This window comes from Pan troglodytes, chromosome X (assembly GCF_028858775.2).
Source record: "Pan troglodytes isolate AG18354 chromosome X, NHGRI_mPanTro3-v2.0_pri, whole genome shotgun sequence".
NCBI classification, from domain to species: Eukaryota; Metazoa; Chordata; class Mammalia; order Primates; family Hominidae; genus Pan; species Pan troglodytes.
In genome coordinates this window covers 53,120,010-53,143,740 of record NC_072421.2, presented here as the reverse complement: position 1 = coordinate 53,143,740, position 23,731 = coordinate 53,120,010, and the positions used below count along the sequence as shown (strand labels likewise).

The 23,731-nt window shown below is 50.4% G+C and overlaps 3 protein-coding genes across 12 annotated transcripts in view; all 3 read right to left on the bottom strand.

The window, feature by feature from the left end:
• The window catches only part of KANTR (KANTR integral membrane protein), a 34,765-nt gene extending 33,061 nt beyond the window's left edge, over window positions 1-1,704 (bottom strand). For 2 of the 4 annotated variants that reach the window (XR_008542031.2, XM_054676662.2), the window contains exon 1: window positions 86-350. The gene's annotated coding sequence lies outside the window, so the exon portion shown is untranslated. Of the gene's footprint in view, window positions 1-85 lie in introns of all 4 variants that reach the window. The other 2 variants (XM_054676664.2, XM_054676663.2) reach the window with 1 other exon arrangement.
• A 3,666-nt stretch (window positions 1,705-5,370) lies between these two features.
• On the bottom strand, window positions 5,371-11,713 carry TSPYL2 (TSPY like 2). 4 transcript variants are annotated; one of them, XM_016943805.4, is made up of 7 exons: window positions 10,608-11,713; window positions 9,292-9,369; window positions 9,048-9,159; window positions 8,816-8,961; window positions 8,594-8,688; window positions 7,605-8,284; window positions 5,371-6,135 (listed from the first exon to the last, which is right to left on the bottom strand). In XM_016943805.4, exons 1-7 carry the CDS (start codon window positions 11,412-11,414, stop codon window positions 5,972-5,974), a joined length of 2,082 nt encoding a protein of 693 aa, XP_016799294.1. In that variant the 5' UTR covers window positions 11,415-11,713; the 3' UTR covers window positions 5,371-5,971. The 4 variants fall into 4 exon arrangements, with proteins under 4 accessions (XP_016799294.1, XP_016799292.1, XP_016799291.1 ...); XM_016943803.4 differs by having other exon boundaries at window positions 9,048-9,369; window positions 10,608-11,591; XM_016943804.4 differs by lacking the exon at window positions 5,371-6,135 and having other exon boundaries at window positions 7,314-8,284; window positions 10,608-11,591.
• A 1,576-nt stretch (window positions 11,714-13,289) lies between these two features.
• GPR173 (G protein-coupled receptor 173) overlaps window positions 13,290-23,731 on the bottom strand; it is a 29,528-nt gene continuing 19,086 nt past the window's right edge. The window contains exons 2-4 of one of the 4 annotated variants that reach the window (XM_054677085.1): window positions 22,217-22,297; window positions 21,920-22,128; window positions 13,290-17,375 (exon numbers count right to left, since the gene is read on the bottom strand). In XM_054677085.1, coding sequence (XP_054533060.1) covers window positions 16,157-17,278 — 1,122 coding nt within the window. In that variant the 5' untranslated portion in view covers window positions 17,279-17,375; window positions 21,920-22,128; window positions 22,217-22,297 and the 3' untranslated portion in view covers window positions 13,290-16,156. Of the gene's footprint in view, window positions 17,376-19,536; window positions 20,995-21,919; window positions 22,298-23,731 lie in introns of those variants that run through there. The other 3 variants (XM_054677084.1, XR_010154794.1, XM_016943908.3) reach the window with 3 other exon arrangements.

The window sequence follows — 23,731 nt, the reverse complement described above, 5'->3', positions numbered from 1 at the left end:
TCGCGCAGGCCCCACCCCTCGCGCGCTTCGGCCGGCCTCTTCCCGCTGCCACTCCCCCCACCGCCCCGTCTTTATGGCTTCTCACCGTACACCTCCGGCCGTCGCCGCCGCCGCCCCTGCCGCGCGCGCACAGACACCAGAGGCCTACAGCAAGATCTGAAGGATACGCTGGACGGAACCCTTCCACGGGCTGCAGCGCGAGCAGGGGCACGGGCCTACGCCGCTACCGACGGCTCCCCGGCTCCCATTGGAGGAGTGCCCTTCTGCCTTTCCAGGGATTGGCTGGGGATGGAAACATTTTATTTTTACCCCCGACGCTTAGAGCCAAACCGAGGAAAACTCCGCCCCTTCGGGGGACTTTGATTGGTTAAAGAGCCAAGCCCACCCTTTAATAGGATTGGCCAGGAAAGGAGTGCTTGTCATGGCCCTTTGCCTGTCTATTCGACAGGTCTTCAGGCGGCTACTTGGGAATACGCAGGCGCGAAGCCGGAAGCCACGCCAGGCGCCGAGTCACTGCACAATCGAGATGCCTGGCTTCTTTGACGTTTTACTCTCCATAAGCCACCTTGCACTGCCACCGCTCTGCTAAGAGACGCGATTCTGCCCCCAGTTTCTCACAGTTCCACACCCACCTGCAGAGATTCCTAAGCCAGGTTTCTCTCGCTCAAAGTGAGCAGAGTTCCTTATTCCATGCATGGAGGATGAGGTGGTTATGGGGATGTGGCGTGTCACCTACCAGTCCCTGATACCTGCTGAGACATTGGTCAAGTGACAACCTCGCTAGGAGCCTCAGTTTAACCATCTGGAAATGGAAAGATGTTTTAAAATTTTCCTCACAATGTGTGAGGATTAAATGAGAGGGCAAATATAGATCAGTTGCCTGGGGCATAAATAATTAAGTTCTCTCCTCCCAATTCTTTCCCAGTATTGAGGCGGACAGAACTTATGGCCCAGAGAGGCAAACTGACTGGCTTGAAGTCACACAGCCAGGCCCCACCCCTCGCGCGCTCCGGCCCGGCCTCTTCCCGCTACCACTCCCCACCACCGCCCCGTCTTTGCGGCTTCTTACGGTACACCGCCGGCAGTCGGCGCAGTAAGACCCAGAATAAAACCCAGGCTTCCGAAGGAAAACTGTTTAAGAAGGAAGGAGAGATGGGAAGGACCCTCCTATTTGCAAGGGTTCTTAATTTGTATTCTGCAGACCTCTAATCGAGGCTGGGGACAGGGTTTGGAGAGGTCCATGAATTTGGATGGGAACAAATTTACACCTTTATGGCCGGGCGCAGTGACTCATGCCTGTAATCCCAGCACTTTGGGAGGCCGAGGCGGGCGGATCACCTGAGCTCGGAGTTCGAGACCAGCCTGACCAACATGGAGAAACCCCGTCTCTACTAAAAATACAAAATTAGCTGGGCGTGGTGGCACATGCCTGTAATCCCAGCTACTAGGGAGGCTGAGGCAGGAGAATCGCTTGAACCTGGGAGGCGAAGGTTGCCGTGAGCCGAGATCGTACCATTGCACTCCAGCCTGGGCAACAAGATTGAAACTCCGTCTCAAAAAAATAAAACAAAATTACATCTTTATTTTCCCTCTCCTCTAACTGAAATTTAGCAGCAGTAGTAGCAGTACTGATTGTCACTAATAGAAATCAGAGATTTTCATATCACATTATAGATGTTGCAGATCTCTTGAAAATCATATAATTTCAATCATTATTTTAAAATCATGATCGTCATTAGACCCTCCATTAAATCTTATGATTTAATGGATTAATGGGGAGTACATATACGATTATACTATAGCACATATTTGCTTTTTCCATATTTTAATAACTATATTTCAATGTAATCAATTTCTTTTGTAATTCTAGATATTTTATTTTATGAATTTAAACAATTTTTTTTTTTTCTGAGAAAAGGTCTGGTGGGGCATGGTGGCTCATGCCTGTAATCCCAGAACTTTGGGAGGTCGGAGGCGGGTGAATCACCTGAGGTCAGGAGTTCCCGACCAGCCTGGCCAACATGGTGAAACCCTGTCTCTACTAAAAATACAAAAATTAGCCGGGCGTGGTGGCAGGCGCCTGTAGTCCCAGCTACTCGGGAAGCTGAGGCAGGAGAATGGCGTGAACCCGGCAGGCGGAGCTTACAGTGAGCGGAGATTGTGCCACTGCACTCCAGGCTGGGCAACAAAGAAAAAAAAAAAAAAAGACTTGCTCTATCTTGTTTCCCTGCTGTATCCCTATCACCCAGTTCAGCACTTCAGGCACACAGTAGGTACTCATAAGTGTTTACTGAATGAATAATAGGATTCCTTCCCAACCATCCTGCACACCCCCAACTGGGGGAGCCAGTGCCAGCCCTTTGGGTCACCTAAGAAGGAGGGACATTCTTGAATCTAGTTTTGTCCCTGCCAATCCGATTCTACTCACAGAAGTAGGTGGCACTTTAAAGGTCTGGTCCCAGGAAATCCCAGGAACCTCCCACCCAGGAGCAGGGCCCTCTGCTGCAAAGGAGCGAGGGCAAGCTAGGAAGCATATGAAGACAAGTAGTTTCAACATGGGAACAGGCCCTAGGGCACATTGGGCCCATGACTCTTCATCCTCCTGGTTTCTGTTTAAGGTCTCAGCCAATGGGGCCTGTCTTCTCTGGCCTTCAGCGAAGACAGTATCTTGGAGCTAGATGTGACCTTAAAGACCTAGAACAGCCCTCCCTTTCGGAGGTCCAGACTGAAGAGTGAGGGCACAGGGAACAAGATGTTACTCTGGGCAAAGAACATCCTGTCCTCACATGGCTCAGCCGAGGACATGAGCACCCTGGCCAACTATACTAGAATACTATGATTGACTCTTAAGAGCATCACTGAAGATGAAGACCAGAGGCCCTCTCTAACAGGGTGGGTGAAGAAGAGTCTCAAATGCCAGGATGAGGGGCTGGGGATTTGATTGGGGGGACAGAGAGGAATCAGGGAAGAGCACAGTGAAGGCCAGACTTCAGAGACCTGCTTCAAGGCTAGACTCTGTCTTGAGACCTTAGGCAGGTTGCTTCTCCTGGACTGATCCCCCTGCACGATAAGCCTCAGTTTATAGATAGGAAAACTGAGGCCCTCTAGAGAGGACAAGGAGAGTCATGTTGTGAGGTAGGGCAGACTGAAGCAAGAGTAACCAGACTGGCTACTCTGGCTCTGATTGGCTGGGATCCTTTGGCAGGCTGACCTCTTTCTGGCCTACTCCAGCCTACTCCATTGCCTTTGCCCCTGCTGCTTTCCCCTCCCCTCCTCTCCACCGCATACTCATTGGGGTTGGCTCCAGATATTGCATGTACATGTCTCTTTTCTCTAGGATCCTGCACTCTCAGCTCTGGCCTCGAGGTATTGCGTTACTTTGGGCAAGACATTCCCCTTTCTGGGCCTCAGTCCTCCCTGCCCACCTCTGACAGCACATCAAAGCCTCCATCCTGTCCCCCCCAAAACATTTATCAGAATCATTGGAGAGACATGTCAAGGATCTGGTATTCCAACCATCTCACAGAGGAGGCCCAGAGAGGGAAGGGGCCTTGCCAAAGGTCTCACACCAACCTGGCAGTCATCTTGACTCCTCTGAATCCCTCTCCTTCCATATCTAAAGCCTATGGAGTCCAACATCTTAAAAGCTCTCATAGAATAGACAAATTGCTCTTGCAGAAGAATTCCAATTAATTTATGTACATACTTCCCTCTCAAGGAAATGGAGCATAACTCCTCATTCCCTAAGCATGGGCTGCGCTTACTTGGCTTCCTTCCAAAGAGTACAGCATGGAAAAAGAGAAAGAGGAGTAGTTTTACAGTGGAGAAACCTGACGGACACTACCTCAGCCAGGTGATCAAAGTTAACATCAACAGTGATAAATCACATTGATAGTACATGCCCTTGATATGATCTAGTGAGAATGACATTTGTCTTCTGTGGTCTTCCTTCCCCAAACTCATATCCTCAGTTTAATCATGAGAGAAAACATCAGACAAATCCTGATTAAGGGACATTCTATATCTGACCAGTACTCCTCAAATGACTCCAGGTCATCAAAAACAAGGAAAGCCTGAGAGAGTGTCATAGCCAAGAGGAGCTTAAGGACACAAGATGACTAAATGTAGTGTGCTATTCTGGATGGAATCCTGGAACAGAAAAAGGACATTAAGTTAAAACTAAGGAAACTGGAATAAAGTATGGACCTTAGTTAATAATAATGTACTGATATTGGTTCATTAATTGTGACGAATGTATCACAGAAATGTAAACTGTTAATAAGGAAAACTGGCTGTGGGACATACGGGACTTCTCTGTTATCTTCACAATAATTCTGTAAATTTAAAACTGTTCTGAAATTAAGTTTATTTTAAAAACCTCTCATATCCGCCCCCATCTTGCCAATCCCACCTGAGGTCTAGCGTCTATTTCCTTACTGCTGTCCTTCCTTCCAGTCAGTTCTCCTGGCAGCCAGCAGAGGGCATTCTCTAAAACGCAAATCTAACCATATCTGAAGCCTTCCAGCAAAATAAAGGCGTTGGATGGAAAGTTCGGGAGATATGTTATAAAAGACCGACTCGGATGTCTGAATAAAAGTTATTGTGATCCAGAACAAATCTGGGAAATATTTCTGGCGCCCATCGAGATAAAATTTATGTATCTAAATTTAATATAACTCAGCCTTTCCAAGGTCTCCCGGATAAAGCCCGTTTTTCAGATGTCCAACTCCCTACGTTTCCACCCCTTCGCACAGTTACACAGTTAATTCCCCTTTGTTTTTCCTTTATCTCTACGGATACTTCTCTGCTTGAGCTATCTTTTCTGCCTTCTCCCCCAAGCCCAGCTCTAGGGACTCTGCACCCCTTCCCAAAGGCAAGAGAGCGCTCCTGCATAATTGGGTTGTGATATCCGGACCGAAGTCGTGTTTTATTTTTACTAAATGCGAATGAGGAAAATGAATTCCTTTGGCTCCCCACGCCCCGCTCACTCTAGGCCCGAGGAAAGGTTTGACGCACTATAAATTAAAAGATGAATCACTGATAAATGGATGTTCTAGGGCGCAAGATGTCTCTACACGCATGCGCCAGAGGGGAAGGCGTGGGAAGCCCTTCGCTACCTGGCTGGGTCCGCTGCGGGCGCCAGGAGAAGGAGGGGCTTCCTCAGCCTCGCCCTGCCATTGGCCAGGATGATCCGCATTGGTCTGACGCAACGCCTCTGCGGCCTGGCGGAGCTCGCCCCCCACCCGCCAAACCCCCGCAACTAGCATGTTGCAGGATACTGCGTAGGCCAGGCGGCTACGTGTGGGCCTGGGGGAAACTGACCGCTGGGGCCGGGGCACCAGGCTAAACAAAAGACTCGAAGCGGCACTCTGAACTTGCTCAGAATTTTATTGGGATTAACAGGGTCCACGGGGAGAGGCGAGCCTTCTGGGGGAGGGGGACAAGAATACCGCAAAGAATACCGCAATGGCGAAGCGGCCTTGCATAGACACCGAGGCGGGCTAGCGGCGCGGCGGGAAGAGGAGAGGGATGGAGAAAGAACTTGGGAGAGGAGGGTGGCAGCAGCGCCTCCATGGGCACTGCGCGGCTGTGACGAAGGCCACAGCGGCCCTCCCCGCTTCGGGGGTCAGGGTGTCCACTCCACACAGCACAGGGAGAGGGGCTGGGGCCACAACTGACTGGGAGAAGTGGGTAGAGGGGCCCTGACCAAGGCATCACAATAAATACAGTTAGCAGCACACAGAAGCCTGCGGGGGCGGAGGGCCAAAAGAAGGGGACTAGCCCCCTTTCCCTCCCCCCAAAATTAGAACTCTGCAATGACTAAACCATAAAAATAAACTTTAAACCCGTGTACGAAGTCGGTCACCCCCCAGAAGTGCAATGTGGGGCCGCGTGGCCCTAGCTGAGGAGGAGGGCAAATGGGATAGGGGGTGGGGGATACAGAGAGGTGATCCCCAAAAGGGGAAGACCCTTATCCGGTTTTCCCCCTCTTCCCCGGATTGGCCCAACCGTTTGGGACCTGAAGCACATCCTCCAGGTCAGAGTCGTCCGAATCTTCCCCTTCTTCCCAGACATCTTCACTTCCTTCCTCCTCATAGTTTCCTTCCTCATAGATGTCCTCATCTTGCTCGATGCCTGCATAAGGGAGAAGCAAGGAAGGGGAAATGGAGGAAGGCAGTTAGATAAGCAGATAGGTGTCACTCTAAAAGGGAACAGAGACCATAGCCAGGGCTTTTAGGGGCCTGGGACAACTTGTCAGCGCCTCTGCTTGGAACAAACAGCCAAGAGTGTGTGTGGGTGTACTCAAGCAAGCCCACAGAATGAGAGGGAGATGGAGGGAGGCAGGAAGGCAGTGTGGGCTCCCTGCCTCTGTCAAAACTGATACATCTCTGATAGTAGCTTTTTCTCCCCCTTGTACTCCTCAATGTGTGTCTCTTCCTGAGCTCTGACCTCAGCTGAATAAACCTATTCATCTCCAGGCAGCTTCCTCGCTCCTTTCTCCCCCAGTCTGATCCAAAGAGGCCCTAGTTTGTGTTCTGCAACCCAATTCCCCACCCCCACTCCCACCCTCAGGGCTGGGCAGATAGCTCTACCTCCCCTTCTCTGAGAGAAGAGATGCCATCAGGTGGGAGGGGAAGAGAACTGAGAATCCCTGTTTCCCTCTCCTACCTGAACATGTCTAGATTGAGGCTCCACATTCATTCCTCTTCCCTTAGTGCCCTGGCCTTGCCCTCAATGGAAGTTTGCCAGGGACCCCATAGCCAAAAAAACCCGAAGAGTAGTTGATTTTCCTGCCCCTTCCACCTCCCATCTGAGTGCTTCTCAGCACCTTTGTAATTCTGGTGTTATTCTCAGAGCCTTTAAGGTTCTAATGTGACTCTACAAGAGGGTATTACTATATGCAGTACTTGTCCAACATATACGACCACTGAAACCTTTTGTGGGAAGCAGCTTTCAGATCTGGTGAGTGATCCTCAGGACATAATTTTGGAAACCCTGCCCAACCTACGATGCATTTTCACCCTTCCAGGTCCTTGTTCAGATGATCCACTCCACGGAGAATGCTCCATAAAGCTCCTCAGTGTGAATGCATCCTCCAATTCAAATGTCACCTTTTTCCTCTAGCTCTCCCCCGCCACCCCCCCCACCCCGATTCTTGAGGTAGAACTGGCTGCACCCTTTTCTGGGCTCAGAGAGCACACTGTTCACTTCATGCTCTGCTCCCAACACAAGCCTGGGAATGCGCCAAAGGCCAAGGCCGGGTACAGACTGTGCTGAAATGCACTGTGTTTTGCCACTCCCCCACCTCGATGTGAAGTGTCCTTTTTAGTTTTCCACCCACTGTCTCCTATCTCTGTGTACTCTTCATCTTCTGCTGTTACAACCATCTACCCATCACCTAGAACTAAAATGATTTTTTGGGGTTTTGTTACATTTTTAAGTTAAATGTTCACTGGACTTCCTTTGTTTAAAAAGTTGCTCAGAATGCTTTTTCTTTCCTCCATAAAAGCAGATTGTGTTCATGCCTTGATACACTGTCCTTGGCCAGGCTTGCTCTGAGAAAAGAAAAGAGGGAAGACAAGGGTGGGGAGGGATTAGCTCACCTTCCTCAATGCCCTCTTCTTCCACTGATTCGTCTGAGATGATCTCTATCACGTCCTCGTAGTCAGCCTGATCCTTGTCAAAGTCTTCAATAACTTTCTCATAGTACTCAATGTCTCTGTCGTCATCATCGCTGCCTTCATTGTCACCTTCATTGCCATCATCATCACTGCCCTCATTGTCACCTTCGTTGCCATCATTATCTTCATCATCACTGGCCTCATCTGCTTCATTGTCACTGTCGCTGCTGTCCTGGTTGTTGCCATGGCTGCCCCAGAAGCCACCTTTGAAGAAGTTGTTGCCGTAAGTGTTCTCGTTGTTGTTAGGGTTCTCTTCGTTGTCATCAGTGTTCTTGTTATTGTCTTCAGGATTCTCGTTGTTGTCATCTGCACTCTCATTGTTGTCAGTGGTTTCGTGGTCATCAGCACTCTCGTTGTTATCAGTGGTCTCGTTGTTGGGGACCTCATTGTGGTCAGGATTCTCGCTGTCGCAGATGTTCTCATTGATGTCAGTTATCTCGTTGTCAGTGGTCTCGAAGTAGTCGGTGGTCTCCATGAAGTCAGAGATCTTGATGTCATGAATTGTCTCATCAATGTCTGAGATTTCGCTGAAAATGTCTTCCACTGCATAATAGTCAGGGGCGTCTTCCATGATCACCACCTCACATCTGCCCCTGGTTTTACTGTAGGGAAGGCTGTGGCTGAGTATAGGGTTGGTGGGAGGTGGTGTACTCATAGCACTCAAAGGTGGGAAGTAACTGGGGAAGCAGTAGGCTATAAGGGATCCCAGGGATGGGGCTAGGGTGGGTAAAGTCCCACTTCTGCCCCTCACTGTGTAACCTCAAGCCATTTCTGGGCATGATTTCCCACTTGTAAAACATATTCCACTGGGATTATCTCAAAGGTCCCTTTTTGGCTCCATAAATCCTGTGTTACACTAGTCTTTTCCCCATCCCCAACAAACCACCTCTCAGCAACCAAACTCCCATTACCGTTTCTTCATTTCTTGCTTCTTTCTCTTTATCCTGGAGCCCCTTTCTCTCAGGTAGTAGCGTAGAGGGTTAACCCACAGATCATTCTTGATAATCTGTTGAAAAAGGGGAGAAGGAATAAGACAGCCATTAGTACAAGCTCCAGATCCTCCTCTTAATTCCCCACGCACCCAGGAACAAGCCTAGCAAGGCCTTCTCTGGTGATGCCAGGAAGGGCCCCACCTCAGCAATCCTGTCAGCCTCTGGGAGGCTATGGTTTGAGAACCAGCTGAAGAAGCTGTGGCTCGCATCCTGGTTCCCGTGACGACGGGCCTGGGGTTCCTGGCCCCGGTGCCAGCGGATTGGGGTTGAGTGAGACACCAGCCGGCCTAGGGAGAGAGAAGGCTATGGAGATGGGACAAAACAAGGACAGATTGAGGGGGGAACATGGATTTACTCTGGTACTGCCACTTACCTGAGCGGTTGCGCTGGAACTCCTTGACAATCACCATGTTTGTGAAGTAGGGGTTAGTCTGGAAGTACAGCTTCATTTTGTAGCCCATGGAGATATGTCTGAGATCCTGTACCTGCTCCAGGTGGGGGTGATGGTGGAATCTGTCCCCCCCCACACACACCACGGCCCTTCCCACCCACCTCCCGTCACCTCCAAGAACCAGATTCGTGCCCGATCCTACTAAAAAATGTCTCTCTGGCCTGACCTGCAGATTGGTCAAGTAGCGGAAAATGTCTTCATCACGTCGGTTGATCAAAATTGAAATTCTGGGGTGGTTGAGGAACTGATGAGTGGAGCAGTTTAGGTCAAGGATTGACTATTCCGTGAAAGGGAGGGAGGGAAGGCCAGGAAGGGCACAGTAAGAGAGGCTGGAGCATGAGGATTCCTTCTGTGTTTATGTGGTATGTATAAAGCAAGTGACTCATGGGACATAACCCATACTTATTCCCATGATAAACCTCTATGTTAGGTGGCCCTGCAGGGTGCCAACAATCCATGTGCATGTGGTATATGTCACTGGGTGCTGAAAGCTTGTGTTCACAAAATGCACATGTCTGGGGGCTGAAGGGCCATGTCCAAGTGATGCTGTAACTGATTGCTGAGGGCCTGTGGTCACGTTATTGTATGTATGGGTGTTGAAGGTCCATGTCCACATGATGTGTGAATGGCTCTGATGGCTTGTGGTCAAGTTATGCCATGTGTCTACATGCTGAGGATCTGTGGTCACATAATACTGTGTCTAGGAGCTGAGGTCCTATGTCTAAATGATATTGTATGCCTGGGTGCTAAGGGCCTCTTACCATGTGCTGTTTCGTATGAGGGCTAAGGGTCTGTATCCACGTAATTCTTTTAGGATGTTAGACTCATGTTCCTGTTACGTGTATGTATATGTGTCTATCTACTCTCCCCTTTCCTTCATTTAACTCCTTTTTCTCTATACCTAGACACTCCCTCTCTTGATCTTTCAGGGGCTCCAGCCCCCCTCCCTCCAATGCAAGGCACTCCAGCCAGGATTGGGGTCTCCTAGTATCTTAAGCAAAAATCTAGGTTTACAGAGCCTCGTATGGCTCAAGCACCCTTTCTGGGCAGTTTCTCTGCTGTGTGCCATTCCCCTCCCTCTTCAAGGTCTCTGAGTCAGTTCATCTTCTACGTGCCCCTCCCCTCCTCCTTTCACCATCTCTGGTCCAATTTTTTTTGTTGTGTGCCCCTTTACTACCCTCCCCCTTTTTATCATCTGTGATCCTTTTTTTAATGCTATGTTCCTCCTCTTCCCCCTTTCCCATCTGTGGTCCAGTTTTTATGTCCGCCCCCCCTCCACCACCCTTCATCATCTCCAGTCCAGCTTCTCTGTTTTGCCCTCCTCTTTCCATCCCTCTTCCACCCAGTCTAGTCCGTCTTCCGATAGGGGGCTCATGCCCACCTCTGGCTCTCCTCCACCCGCTTTACCTTTTCTGTCCCTCCCCCACCTTCCCCTTTCCTGTCACGGGCTTCTGATCTACGGAGTATCGATTAGAAGGATACTGCTTTGACCCAGAAGCCTGGGATATGCTGGATGATGAGGTCTCTGCGCTCCAGGAAGGGTCTTCGCATCTGGATGAACTTGCGCTTGAGACGCAGGAAGGCTTTGCCTGCCTTGATGTTCACTGCCTCCAGATCCAGCTGAATATCCTCCAGTGCCTGCAAGATGCTCTCCATCCTCTCGGCATTTCTCTCTCTGCTTTCCCTCTTCACCTTCCTCTGCTTCCTCCTCCGCCGCCGCCGCCGCCTCCTGCTGCTCCTCATACTCTCCCGCTCATCCTCATCCTCATCCTCCACTATGATGATCGCCTCTTCCTTGCTCTTCGGGTCAACTAACCTCTGGGGCGCCCACCCCACTGCGCTACAGGTTTCTAGGGCCCCCTCTCCACCAAAACTGCTCGACTGTACAACCTGAAAATCGATTTCCAGGCTCCCCCCCGAGGCCTCAGGAGTGGGGAGTGCTTCCAGGCTCTCCGTGGGCGGGGGCGCCTCCCCATACCCCGACTCGATGGTAGAATCCCAGCCGGGACACTCAGCACCGAGCGTGAAGTATGCGCGGATCCCCCCCTCCTCGAGAATGACATAGGGAGGCGGCGGGGGCAGCGCGGGGCCCAGTCCCACCCCCCTCATATCGGCCAGCACCTGTGCCGCCTCCGTTTCCTCCTGGAGCCTCGGGCGCTGCTGGGGTGGAGGCAGCGGCAGTCGGAGGAGCGGCGGCGGCGGCGGCGGCGGGGGCGGGTCGCGCTGTGGAGACTCGGAGCTGCTCAGGCGGCGGGTCTTGGCCGGAGGCCCCTCATCTGGGCGGTCCATGGCGACCGCGTTCGTACAGCTCAGGGGACTCGCACTCGCCCCTTCGCTTTTAGCCGCGTCGCTGCCGCTAGTCGCACCGGTAAGCAGAGCTGAGGAGACTCACGCAACCAGCTCTCCTCACCAGCTCGCTCTGGCGTTCCCTCCCACAGCGCCCGCTCTACTCCCTCCGCGCCAATCGCCGAGGCCCCGCCCACTCCTGACGCAGGGGTCCGCTCGGCCTGGCCATTGGCTGCCGGCCGCCGCGGCGGCGATCGCGCTCCCGCGACCCCTGCCCGCTCTCACGCAATCTGCTTGCCAACACCACACATCATCAGTTTCCGATTGGCTCCCCTCGGGCCCGCCAATCAACGGGCTGACTCCCTCAGCGACGGGAGGGAAACTGCAGGGCGATTGGCTGCGAGGAAAGCTGGGGAAGAAGCCCCTCTCCCTCACCCTCTCAGCGTTTTATCCAATGGGAAAAGTACCAGTGGTTCTGAAGACCAAAAAACGAGACGAAAAACAAACGCAGGCGCTGAGCAGGATGTGCTCACATGAAATTGGAAGAGCCTCGTTATCGTTCCCCCCGCCCCCCTCCCCTCAGCAACTACGCACTTTTAAAATCTGCCCCTTCCCCCATTTCCTTCAGCTCCTTCCCCCACCCCCGCTTCTGCCCCTTCCCCCATCCCGGGTCCTGCCCCTTCCCCCATCCCAGCTCCTGCCCCTTCTCCCACCCCCGCTTCTGCCCCTTCTCCCATCCCCCACTGCTGCCCCTTTTTCCATCCCCGCTTCTGCCCCTTCACTCCCCGTTTCTGTCCCTTCCCCCACCCCCCATTTCTGCCCCTTCCCCCATCCCCCGCTTCGGCCCCTTCCTCCACCCCACCCCTCTTCTGCCCCTTCACCCCCCGCTTCTGCCCCTTCCTCCCCCGCTTCTGCCCCTTCCCTCACCCCCACTTCTGCCCCTTCCCGCATTCCCTGCTTCTGACCCCCATCCCCCAACTGTCTCTTCCCTCACCCCCACTTCTGCCCCTTCCCCTATCCCCCAACTTCTGCCCCTTCCCTCACTCCCCAACCCCACTTCTGCCCCTTCCCTCACCCTCCCGCCCTCCGCTTCTGCCCTTCCCCTATCCCCCAACTTCTGCCCCTTCCCTCACACAACCCCTGCCCCCCCCCCCCCGCTTCTGCCTCTTTTCCTACCTTCCACTTCTGCCCCTTCCCCCACCCCCCACGTTTGCCCCCTGGGTGAACTCTGCTGTAGCTCCTCGGGGGCTCGGGCTGCCCTACCGCCTGCGCCTGCAATTTAGGCACCCAGGGTGTTTGGTTTGGGGGCCAGGTTTTGACGTGGCGTTTTCCATCTCCGCAAAATGGCTCTACAAATAATAATCACACACACAAAAAAGTAACTTTCTCTGCGTCATAAAAATGATTGTGATTCAGCTCATCTGCTAGAATTTTCTAGCACTTTGTCTCTTCATTTCTCCCCCTTTCCATCCTTTCCTCTCCCTTTCCCCAGTGTATGCTGTATTTTAAGATTTTTCTTTTTAAACCAGAGATGGATGGTCTTTTGTGAGGCATGGTGGTGGAGGGCTGGCTTTGGTGCTGGGATTCACATCATGGGTGTGCCCCTCTTTTTGTAACCTTAACCAAATCACTGCCCCTCTCTGAGCTTCAGTTTTCTCTCCCCTAAATTAGGCATCCCTAAAGAGAAGTGTAGGTAACTGCCCATTGCAGCCTTGTCGCGGAGCAGAGAGGAGACCTAGGGATCCATCATCAGGGGAGTGGATAAGAAAAATGTGATATATGTTTTAGATGGACCACTAGAATGAATTAGATCTATATACGGCAACATGGCTGGATCTCTCAAAGACAGAATGTTGAGTGAAAAAAGAAACAACAAGATTTATAGTACAATACTGTTTATGTAAATTAAAACACACAGCAATACCATACATTTTTCACAGATACACATATATGTAAATAAACACATGAACGGTGGATTGGAAGGACGTACGTTAAATACACGAGAGTGGGTGCCTATGTAGGGGGCGGGGAGGATGGGATCAGGAATGGGTGATGAAGGGGACAAAACTGAAGAAAAAAAAATAAAAGGGCCTCACATGGACCAATGATGATATAGTGTGCCAAGAACTGAGGAGTATGGTCAACTCAATTCTGTGCACCTGAGAGAATAACTAGCTAGTAAATTAACTGTCTAGGGAGCAGGCTGGCTGGGTAGACTCCTGGGCTTGGGTTTTTTTTCCCCATGACATCCCTCCCTCTAAATTTGGTCAAAGCTGACCAAAGTCCCAGCTGCATACAGTGGCCCCTAGGAAGGGCTCCCATCCCAGACTGAGCAGTCCCTCCAGAAGCCATTACTTTGTGGGGGGCATTTCCTAACCTCATCAGTTTCCCTCACATTTGATCCTCAATTCCCAGTCCCCATTCTCCATGGTGGTCCAATTTTAGGAACACCTTGTTTGAGTTTGGGAAGGAGACTGAGACGGGGTTGAGATGGGGCTACAGGCTTTGTGAGGAGATGAGGTTTTCAAGTACCCTGGCGGCCCCAGCCCTCCCGTGCTCAGGGCCTGGGCCAAGGGAGGCCCATCTTGTGAGATGGGAGTCTACCCTCTTGCTACCGACCTATGTAGTTTCCAAGATCCATCTCTTGACCACTCGACTTCCTACCACGGGCACATACTCTAGTTTGTCTCCTCTCAACTGTGGTGTGTGTGTGTGTGTGTATGCATGCACGTGCTGTATCTGTCCCCATATACAGGCATTTGCTTACGTGTGTGCACCGGGCAAGTTTTCTTCAGGAGTGCCTCCCCACACAAAGTCACACAGACACACACTATCACTCAATCATGTCTCTCCACATATGGTCAGACAGGGCACATGCACGCACGCACGCACACACACACACACAGAAAGAGAAAACATCCAGTATAGCATTGTTCATTTCAGTTTTTCCATTTACAAAATCCAATGGTGAATCCAGGCAGTTAGAAAAAAGAAATGGAGGAAAACCCTCCTAAATGTACCCTATCTACCCCCCACCCCCTTGGTCTTCCCACCCCACCCCCTCGGAAAGGCACCCCCATCACTATCGCTGAGAGAACAGGCTCCCCTACTCCCAGCCTCTCAGCCACTCTGGCCTGCCTTTCCAGGGCCACTCCGCAGCCAGGCTCATTAATGTCTCTCCTGCCTAGAGTGCCCTCCCCATTCTGTATGGGTCAGGCTTCCCCAGTTCTGGGGCTCTCTTGGGCTAGGGAGGGAGTTTAGGACAGGGACTTCTATAAAGAAGGGAAAGGGGGATGGATAAATATAGATTCCGGCCCCACAGGAAGTGAGAGGGGGACAGAGAGCCTGGGTAAGACCAGGGCAAGGAGTGCCAGCTTGGCTCACCAATCCACAGAACAGGCCTCAAAGTAAGCCCAGAGTGGACTCCACCCCTGGGAGGGGGCTTGGATCTCCCTCCTGGAGAATCTGACTGCAGTGTGCTCCACTTTGGGTGTAGGTAAGGGTGGGGGAAGGATGGGGAAGGAGGGTTGTTGGGAAAGAAGGATGCTTGGGGCTCAGGGCCCAGTCAGCCAAGGGCTACTAAGGAGGGGCTTGAGGCCCCTGAGGCTTGAGGGGGACAAAAAGAGGTCAGATAGGAATGGACTCAAGTCCACAGTGCCTTGGAGTTTGTACCGCTATCGGTTACCAAGGCCCCAAACAAATTTTCATCTTCAGAAGAGTAGGGTGAACCCGAGAGACAATTCTGGGGTTGAAATCAGCTCTGACCCAAGTCTCTGTGGTCCAGCTACTCTGGGGAGTTCAGCTCCCTCCTTACACTTTCCTGGTGGGCTGCTCCTGCCTGTATGGCACCCACATCAGTCCTAGTGGGGCTGGAGTGGATTTCCATCCTCAGGAAGAAGAGTTGGGGGCTGGGGATCCTGAAGGCAGCGTGAGAGAATGTGACCAAGTGTGGGTCTCTTCAGTTCGAGGAGTTCAGCTCACATCCTACTCTTCACCTAACCTGGGCCCATCCTTGGGGCCCTTCTCCCTACTCCCTTGACTTCTCCAACAGATGCACAAGAACCATTTGGGAGGTCTGGACATGGTGGGGAGGGAGAAGAGACTGGGCTTGGGGCAAGGGTTGGCCTAAAACAACATTGCACATGACATAGTAATTAAACATCCCTGCTCCCTGGGAACCCAGCACCCCCTTTGGTCCCTCTTGTCAGCAGCCTTGGACCACTTTCTCCCTAAACATCCAGGCCTTGCTAAAGGACTTGGAAGGGGAGGGTGCATGGGAGCAGAGGGGGCAAAAGAGCTCTGGAAGTCTATTTTACAGGACAAATTCCCCCTTCTGGACAGTGTCAGAAGGAGAGACATTAAAGTAAGAAAGCCTGTCTCCTCAGCTGTTAGTAGAAAAACCTGCATTCTCAGTGTTCTTTTCTTTTTCTGAATTGTCACTTCTGAGAGAGAGAGAGAGAGAGAGAGACAGAGAGAGAGAGAGAGAGAGAATGAGATTGTAGAAGTGGAGAAGGAGGCAGCGGAGACAGGCCCCACAAAACTAAATATGCCTCTTTCCCAGTCCCTCGCCCAGTCCTCCATCCTTGGGAGGTGTTGGCAAAGGTGCCTAGATTACAGGTGGTTCGAGGGGCTGGGGCTGGAGCTCAGAAAGGAGGACTCCTGTATGGGCCCCTACCCCTCCCTTGCTGTTGGCCCCATCACGGTGGCCATGACCTTCTCTCTGCCTGTCTGCCTACCAGCCTGCTTCACATGACACAGTAGGGTTCTCTGGGAGCCGGGGCACCTCCTGTGCCCCAGCAGGGGGCGTGAGTCCTCAGGCACTTCTTGAGGTCCTTGTTGAGCAGGAAGCAGACAATTGGGTTGACGGCAGCCTGGGCGAAGCTCATCCAAACAGCAGTGGCCAGGTAGCGGTGGGGCACAGCACAGGCTTTCACAAACACTCGCCAGTAGCAGGCCACGATGTAGGGTGACCAGAGGAGCAGAAAGAGCAGTGTGATCGCGTAGAACATGTGGCCCAGCTGCTTTTCACCCTTGACCTCGTCCATGCCCAGTAGCCGCCGGCTGGCTGCATGCCCATTCTGCCGGATACCCAGCAGGGTTGGTGGCATGGGCCCACGGCCAAAGCCGGCGATCCAGTTGGCAGCAGCCTGGCCGGTGGCCCCGGGACCATGGAATGTCCAGTTCTGGCTGATGGCTGGCACCATCTGCACTGGCTTCATCTTGCGGTGACGATACTCGAAGAGGAGCAGCTTGCCGTAGACAGCATGGGTAGCTGCCATGAGCACAGCCAACATAAGCATGAAGCCCAGCGTGTCATTGGCCTTGAAGTAGCGATGCTCAAAGATGCACTGGTCCTCCTCCCGAATAAACTTGTAGGTGCCCACGTCAAAGACAGGTGGGAAGGCCATGGCCACAGACAGGGTCCAGGCCATGCAGATGACAGCCGCGCATGTCCAGAGTGTCATGCGCTTGGCGTAGAAGCGGTGGTGGGCGATGGCCATGTAGCGGGTGACGCTGATGCAGAACAGCATGAAGGCCGCATGGAAGCAAAAGAGCACGGCCATAAAGGCCACAATCTTGCAGCTGAGTGCACTGAAGGTCCATGAAGAGCCGTGGCGCACAGAAGCCAGCACAAAGGGGAAGCAGACGGCAGAGCGTATGCCATCGGCCAGGCACAGGTCCAGCAGGAAGTAGTAAGGAGCCTTGTGCAGAGCACGCTCCTTGAGCACCAGCAGGGACAAGATGGCGTTACCCGCCAGGCTCACGCACATAATCAGTCCCAGCAGTACCAGCTTCACATAAGCCGATGCGGACGGTGGGGACAGAGCGCCGCTCACCTCCTCAGGCTCTCCGGTGGTGTTGGCCATACTGAGGGTCAGGGGCTACTGCCAACCCTAGGGGGTCAGCCAGTCCGGTACTCGATGGGCCCGGGGGGGCTCCATGAGTTGTCCTGCTACATTGCACCTGCAAATGGGAATGAGCGGGGGAGACACAGACACAGAGAGACAGAGGATGAGGGCAAGAGAGAGACAGAGAGATGAGGGCAAGAGAGAGACAGAGAGGCAGAAAAACACAACAGGCGTGCAGAGACAAAGTGGGAAAGAGAGAGAGAGAGAGATAGAACAAAGAGATAGAAAAGTGGCCACCGATATAAATGGATTGAGATTGACACAGAAATGGAGGGGATGAGAAAGAGCGAGGAGAGAGAAAGAGGGGAGAGAGAGAGAGACAGACAGGACACCATGAGAAACAGATGGAAAGGACAGATGAGGAAGAAACAGAAAGGGTAGGGTTAGTGTGTCTACGAGCCCTCCCCAATTATGCCCTGGCTGGTGCCAGGCCCTGCCCCTGGGCCACTCCTGCTCCTACCCGCTCCTTGTCAGGTGAGGATGCTGCATTTCTCTGGATGTCTTTGGTTACCTGTTTCCTCCACTGGTGGATCTGTGGGGCAGGGATGTTGGTGCAGCTCTTCTCCCCCTTTGCAAAGCTCTAAGGTTGTGTTCAGACTTTTTTTTACTGCCACCCACAGTAAAAAAATACATTTTACATCACAACCCGCTACACATACATGCACGCACACACACAGCTCAACCAAAAGTTTCACAAAACAGTACTGAACCTGTATGCAATGTACCCCGTTCATTTTTATTCTCTTTCATGTGTTCTTAAAATGCTGGTACCACTCACTTAATAGATTTCTTTATTCATGATGAGGAATGTGTTTAGTGTGCTTGAGGAACAGCAGGAAGACGAGTGAGGCAGGAACGGTGAGAGCAAGGGAGACAGTGGTGGAAGGTGAAGTCGCAGAGATGCCTTGGGGCCAGATTGTGTAGGGTTGTGGGCCACGATGAGGACTTTGGTTTTTATTTTAGGTGAGGAGGCAAGTATGTGTGAATATAAACATGTAGGGATGCTTGTGCATATTCATTCATACACTGAAAAAATATTTATCAAGCATCTGTGTGCCAGGCACTGTTCTAGGTATTGGGGATACAGCTGTGAACTACACAGATAAAGATCCCGGCCCTTGTGGAACTGACATTCTAGATAACAAAGAAGAGACACGGGTGAAGTATAGTATGTCAGATGATGACAAGTTCCTAAGAATAAACATAAAGGAGGGAAGGAAGATAGGAAGTGCTAGGGGTGGGGAAGATGCTGCAGTTTTAGATGAGGTAGACAGGGGAGGCTTCACGGAGGAAGTGTCATCTGAGCACAGACCTAAGGGAGGTGAGAGAGTGAGTCATGCGGATATCTCGGGGAAGAGAAGTCCAGGCAGGGGGAACGGCCAGAGCAAAGGCCCTGAGGTGGGACTCTACATGGCATATTTGAGGAAGAGCAAGGAAGCCACTGTGGGTGGAACACAGTGAGTCAGGGGAATGTGGTGGCAGGTGAGGTCAGAAAGGTGGTGAGGTCAGATCAGGGAGGCCGTGGCGAGAACTTTTTCCTCTGAATGAGATGGGAGTCACGGGAGGATTCTGAGCAGAGGCCAGATGTGGTATGATCTAGGATGGAACAGAATCCCGCTTGCCGTTGTGAAGAGCAGGGGTCATGTGGGGTGTATTAAAAGTAGGGAAACTACTCAGAGGCCCCTGCAGCAATCCAGGTGACAGATAATGCCCCCTCCATGCCACTCTCCCTATTTTGCCTCCTAGAATTTCTCTCTTCTAACACACTATATATATATATATATAATTATATATATATAAATTATATATATTTATTATATATAAATTATATATATTTATATATAATTAATATATATATAATAATTAATATATATAAATTATATATATTATATATATATAAATTATATATATTTATATATAAATAAATATAAATATATATATTTATATATAAATATATATAATTATATATATAAATAAATATAAATATATATATTTATATATAAATATATATAATTATATATAAAAATATATATAATTATATATAAATTTATTTATATATAAAAATTTATATATCTATAATTATATATATAAATTAAATTTATATATATAATTATATATACAAACTTTTTTATATATATAAAATTTTTTAAATATATAAAAATTATATATATAATTTTATATATATAATTTACTTTTAAATTTTAGTTTATTGCCTGCCTTGTCCTGTCAGAATGAAAGCTCCACAAAGGCAGGAGTTAAAGACTCACTGACTCTCCTCTGAAAGAACACTACATAGCACATCATGGTAGGCTCTCAGTGACAATATATCAAATGAATTGATTGAGGGATTAAATGGGCTGGGGCTGTGGGTCAGAGAGGGTGCCCTGGAGACATCCAGGCAGGATTAGCTACAACAGCAGCCTGGGGGGTACATCTGGCGGTGAGAGCAGCGCAGCAAAGCTGCAGGAAAGAGGAGAGCTCCGGGAGTGTGGGGATGTGACCAGGTAACAGCACAGGTCCCAGAGGGAAGGCAGTGAGGCAATTGGGCAGAAACTGGGGAAACTCAGGATGATTGTTGGGGCTGGGCTGGGATTAGGGGGTGGAACTTGAGTGGATGTCTTCCTACTCCCTCCCTCCCAGGAAAAGTCTCCCCTCTGCATGGTTTTCCAGCTCAATCCAGCCTGGCCTGCCACAGCCACCTGGTGCCCGGCCTTTTTTTTTTTTTTTTTTTAGACAGAGTCTCCTTCTGTTGCCCAGGCTGGAGTGCAGTGGCACAATCTCAGCTCACTGCAACCTCCGCCTCCCGGATTCAAGTGATTCTTGTGCCTCAGCCTCCCGAGTAGCCGGAATTACAAGCACACGCACCACCACACCCGGCTAATTTTTGTATTTTTAGTAGAGACAGGGTTTTGTCATGTTGGCCAGGCTGGTCTCCAACTTGTAACCTCAAATGATTCGCCCGCCTTGGCCTCCCAAATTGTTGGGATTACAGGTATGAGCCACTGCGCCCGAGCCAGGCTTTTTAATGGCACCCTGAAATCTCAGAGCCCATGACGGGAGGCCAAACTAGTACTTAGAAAGTGCTAGGGCAGGGGCTGAGCAGAAATGGGGTTGGTGGGCTCCCTTTCAGCCCTTCAAGGCCTGACAGCGCCCTCAGACTGTGGAACAGCCCGCAGCTGGGTGAATGTAAACACACACACACATACTCTCTTTCTCTCTCTCTCTTTCTCTCTCTCTCTTTCTCTTTCTCTCTCCTTTACCTTGAGGGGAGGCAGAGGGAAAGGGATAGAGACAGACAGAGACTGAATGTAAGAGAGAGGCCAGAGAGACACAGAGAGACAGAAGGAGAGAGAGGTGTGTGTGACAGAGACAGACGGAGACACAGGAGGGAGAAAGAGACAGAGAGAGAAACAGAGAAAGGGGAGAGATCCTTACATACAGAGAGGAAGAGAGAGACAGAAAGGGGAAGAAGGGTGAAAATGAGAGTGAGAAAAAAGAGACAGAGGCACACACAGAAACCAGCATGCCAGACAGAGAAGGGAGAGAAATAGAGAGAGAGAGAGAGAGAGAGCGCAAGAGAGAGAAAAGGAGAGCAGGGAGAGGGAGAGGGCTAACGCCAGGAAAGAAAGAAAAATAGAGACGGGGTGGGGTGGGGCAGAGATAAGAGAGGGGAGCTGGAGAGAGATAGAGAGAGAGACAGAAATAAAGATGGAGATAGAGAGGGAGACACGGAGAGCCACGCTAAGACCGAGAAGGTGGATAATGCGTAGCCCTGAGTCTCAGTGAAAACAAAAGCTAAAGATAAAACAAAACCCCCCCACATCCCCCCCAAACAATAGCAGCAAACAAACAAAACCCTGGGAAAGCTCGGGACATTTTACAAACAAGTGAGGAGAGGGTTTTCCTCCGCAGACTGGCAGCCGCAGCCCGGGCCCAGCTGAGGCTCAAGACGCGTGCAAACACAGAACACACGCACACCTGCTCGAGCCCAGACACGTGCACACCCCATCCCCCCATAAACGGTCTACTGCTGTGGACACCCTCAGACAGCAACCCGCTCTTGCATGAGGAACGCGTGCGCACGCATGCAACACACATACACACACACACTCACACATACGCACACGCACTCACACACATATGCACACACGCACACGGAGGCAGAGGTACATCTTGTACTCTGCCGTGTTCACACAGGTACACAGTGTACCCTCTCCGAGCGCCAGCGCTTCGTCCTCAACAAAGGCGTTACTGCCCTCTAGGGGACATTTTGGAAATTTGTGTAGGAGCATTTTTGATGGCCACAGTGCTGGGGTGCAGGGTGTCCTTCTGACATTTAGGAGTCGGGGAGGATGTTGGCCATCCAGTAATATGGGGGAGAGTCCCACGCAGCCAACATGTCCCGCATCCTCTAGGACTTTGGACTTTTAAGTAAGTGAATTTAGAATCTATTTCACAGATAAACACCATTTTTTTCTCTTGATTTTAACATACCCCGAATTATCCAGGAACGTGGCTGTCATGTAAGTAAAGAGGAGGCTGCACTTTGGTTTGGGATGAGCTTTCCTTAGAGTTGTTGACTATTTTAGAAAATCTCACCTCCAAGGCCTGTGCCTGTCATTTTCCTGCACGTCCTGCCTCTGCACGTCCCTTCTCCTAAATCCATAGTTACCCAGTATAAGACATTGGGGGCCGGGCACGGTGGCTCACGCCTGTAATCCCAGCACTTTCAGAAGCGGAGGTGGGCGGATCACCTGAGGCACGGAGTTCGAGACCAGCCTGACCAACATGGAGAAACCCCGTCTCCACTAAAAATAAAAAAATACAAAATTAACAGGGCGTGGTGGCGCATGCCTGTAATCCCAGCTACTGGGGAGGCTGAGGCAGGAGAATCACTTGAACCCGGGAGGTGGAGGTTGTGGTGAGCTGAGATTGCGCCATTGCACTCCAGCCTGGACAACAAGAGCGAAACTCCATCTAAAAAAAAAAAAAAAAAGACATTGGGAGCCTCTAATTACTTCCTTGAATCTCCTGGGGAGTGTCATGCCCAAGCATTTACATATTGAAATACAAATTGTTTTCTTATAAATCATTTTTCTTTTATTTCTTATTTGTATTATAGTTAATACAAAATGGATATTGTATAAAATATGGATTTTCTTTTTAAATTACATGTGCAGAGGGCCAGGCATGGTGGCTCACACCAGTAATCCCAGCACTTTGGAAGACTGAGGCGGGTGGATCGCCTGAGGTCAGGGGTTTGAGACCAGCCTGGCCAACATGGTGAAACTCTGTCTCTACTAAAAATACAAAATTAGCTGGGCATGGTGGCACGAACCTGTAATCCCAGCTACTCAGGAGGCTGAGGCAGGAGAATCACTTGAACCCAGAAGGTGGAGGTTGCAGTGAGCCGAGATAGTGCCATTGCACTCCAGCCTGGGTAACAAGAGTGAAACTCCATCTCAAAAAAAAATTACATATGCAGAGAGATTATATTCCTAAGAACTTCATTTCCAGACAGTAAAGGGGTGTTACAAAATATCTGTTACGTAGAAGAGGGCACTGGATATGAGAGGGCTGAGAATTGTTCACATACACAGACACACTCAGATACACACTCACACACATGCAATGGTCCACAAAACCACCTTTGTAACTCCCCTAACACACACATGGATGAACGAGATCTCAAACACTGACAGATAGGTACACACAAGCAAACTTACCCACATATACTTTCATTCACACAGACATATATATACTCATTGACCCAATATAGCTGATGATTCAAATCCTCCCACATATTCAGACACAACACAGATATACACAAAGTTGTATATTAATATTGTCACATAGATAAACACTGTCACGATATTAACACTCAGATTCAAAGTTACTTACATATGCCAGCAGGCTGACACGCACTTGAACCCTACCATGTGTGTGTATACACACACACATACACACACAGGTATAGTACATAGAATCCCCCTCAGAGACCTATAGATATATATGCACCCAGAAAAAAGCAGGCAAGTAAAAAACTGCTCACATATACACACACATGCTCTAACACAAAGAGACAGATTCAAACTCTCTCACATAGATTAGGTGTGCTCACCAACACAAATATGTATATCCTGGTATATGTACACACACACACCCATTCACATATACACTCCCACCCATGAACAGACTTATAACAGCTCCAACACACACACACAAAGGCACACTCATACACTTTAGCAATACGCAAACAAACACAAAGATAAAAATTGCATATTGTACATATACAGACACACACAAAGACAAGTACACATGAGCAAACATGTGTACACATATAAACTTGCTCACACACAGATACACTTAACTGACATACACATCCTGCAACAGGTATACCGCTGGAGCCAA

What these genes read in the sequence shown, in the direction of transcription:
- TSPYL2 (XM_016943802.4), bottom strand. Translation starts at nt 11,414, where the DNA reads ATGGACCGCCCAGATGAGGGGCCTCCGGCCAAGACCCGCCGCCTGAGC. An exon ending in GTTCCAGCGCAACCGCTCAG is followed by an intron (nt 8,962 to 9,047) that starts GTAAGTGGCAGT and finishes CTCTCTCCCTAG; the next exon opens with GCCGGCTGGTGTCTCACTCA. An exon ending in AAGCAAGAAATGAAGAAACG is followed by an intron (nt 8,285 to 8,593) that starts GTAATGGGAGTT and finishes CCTTCCCTACAG; the next exon opens with TAAAACCAGGGGCAGATGTG.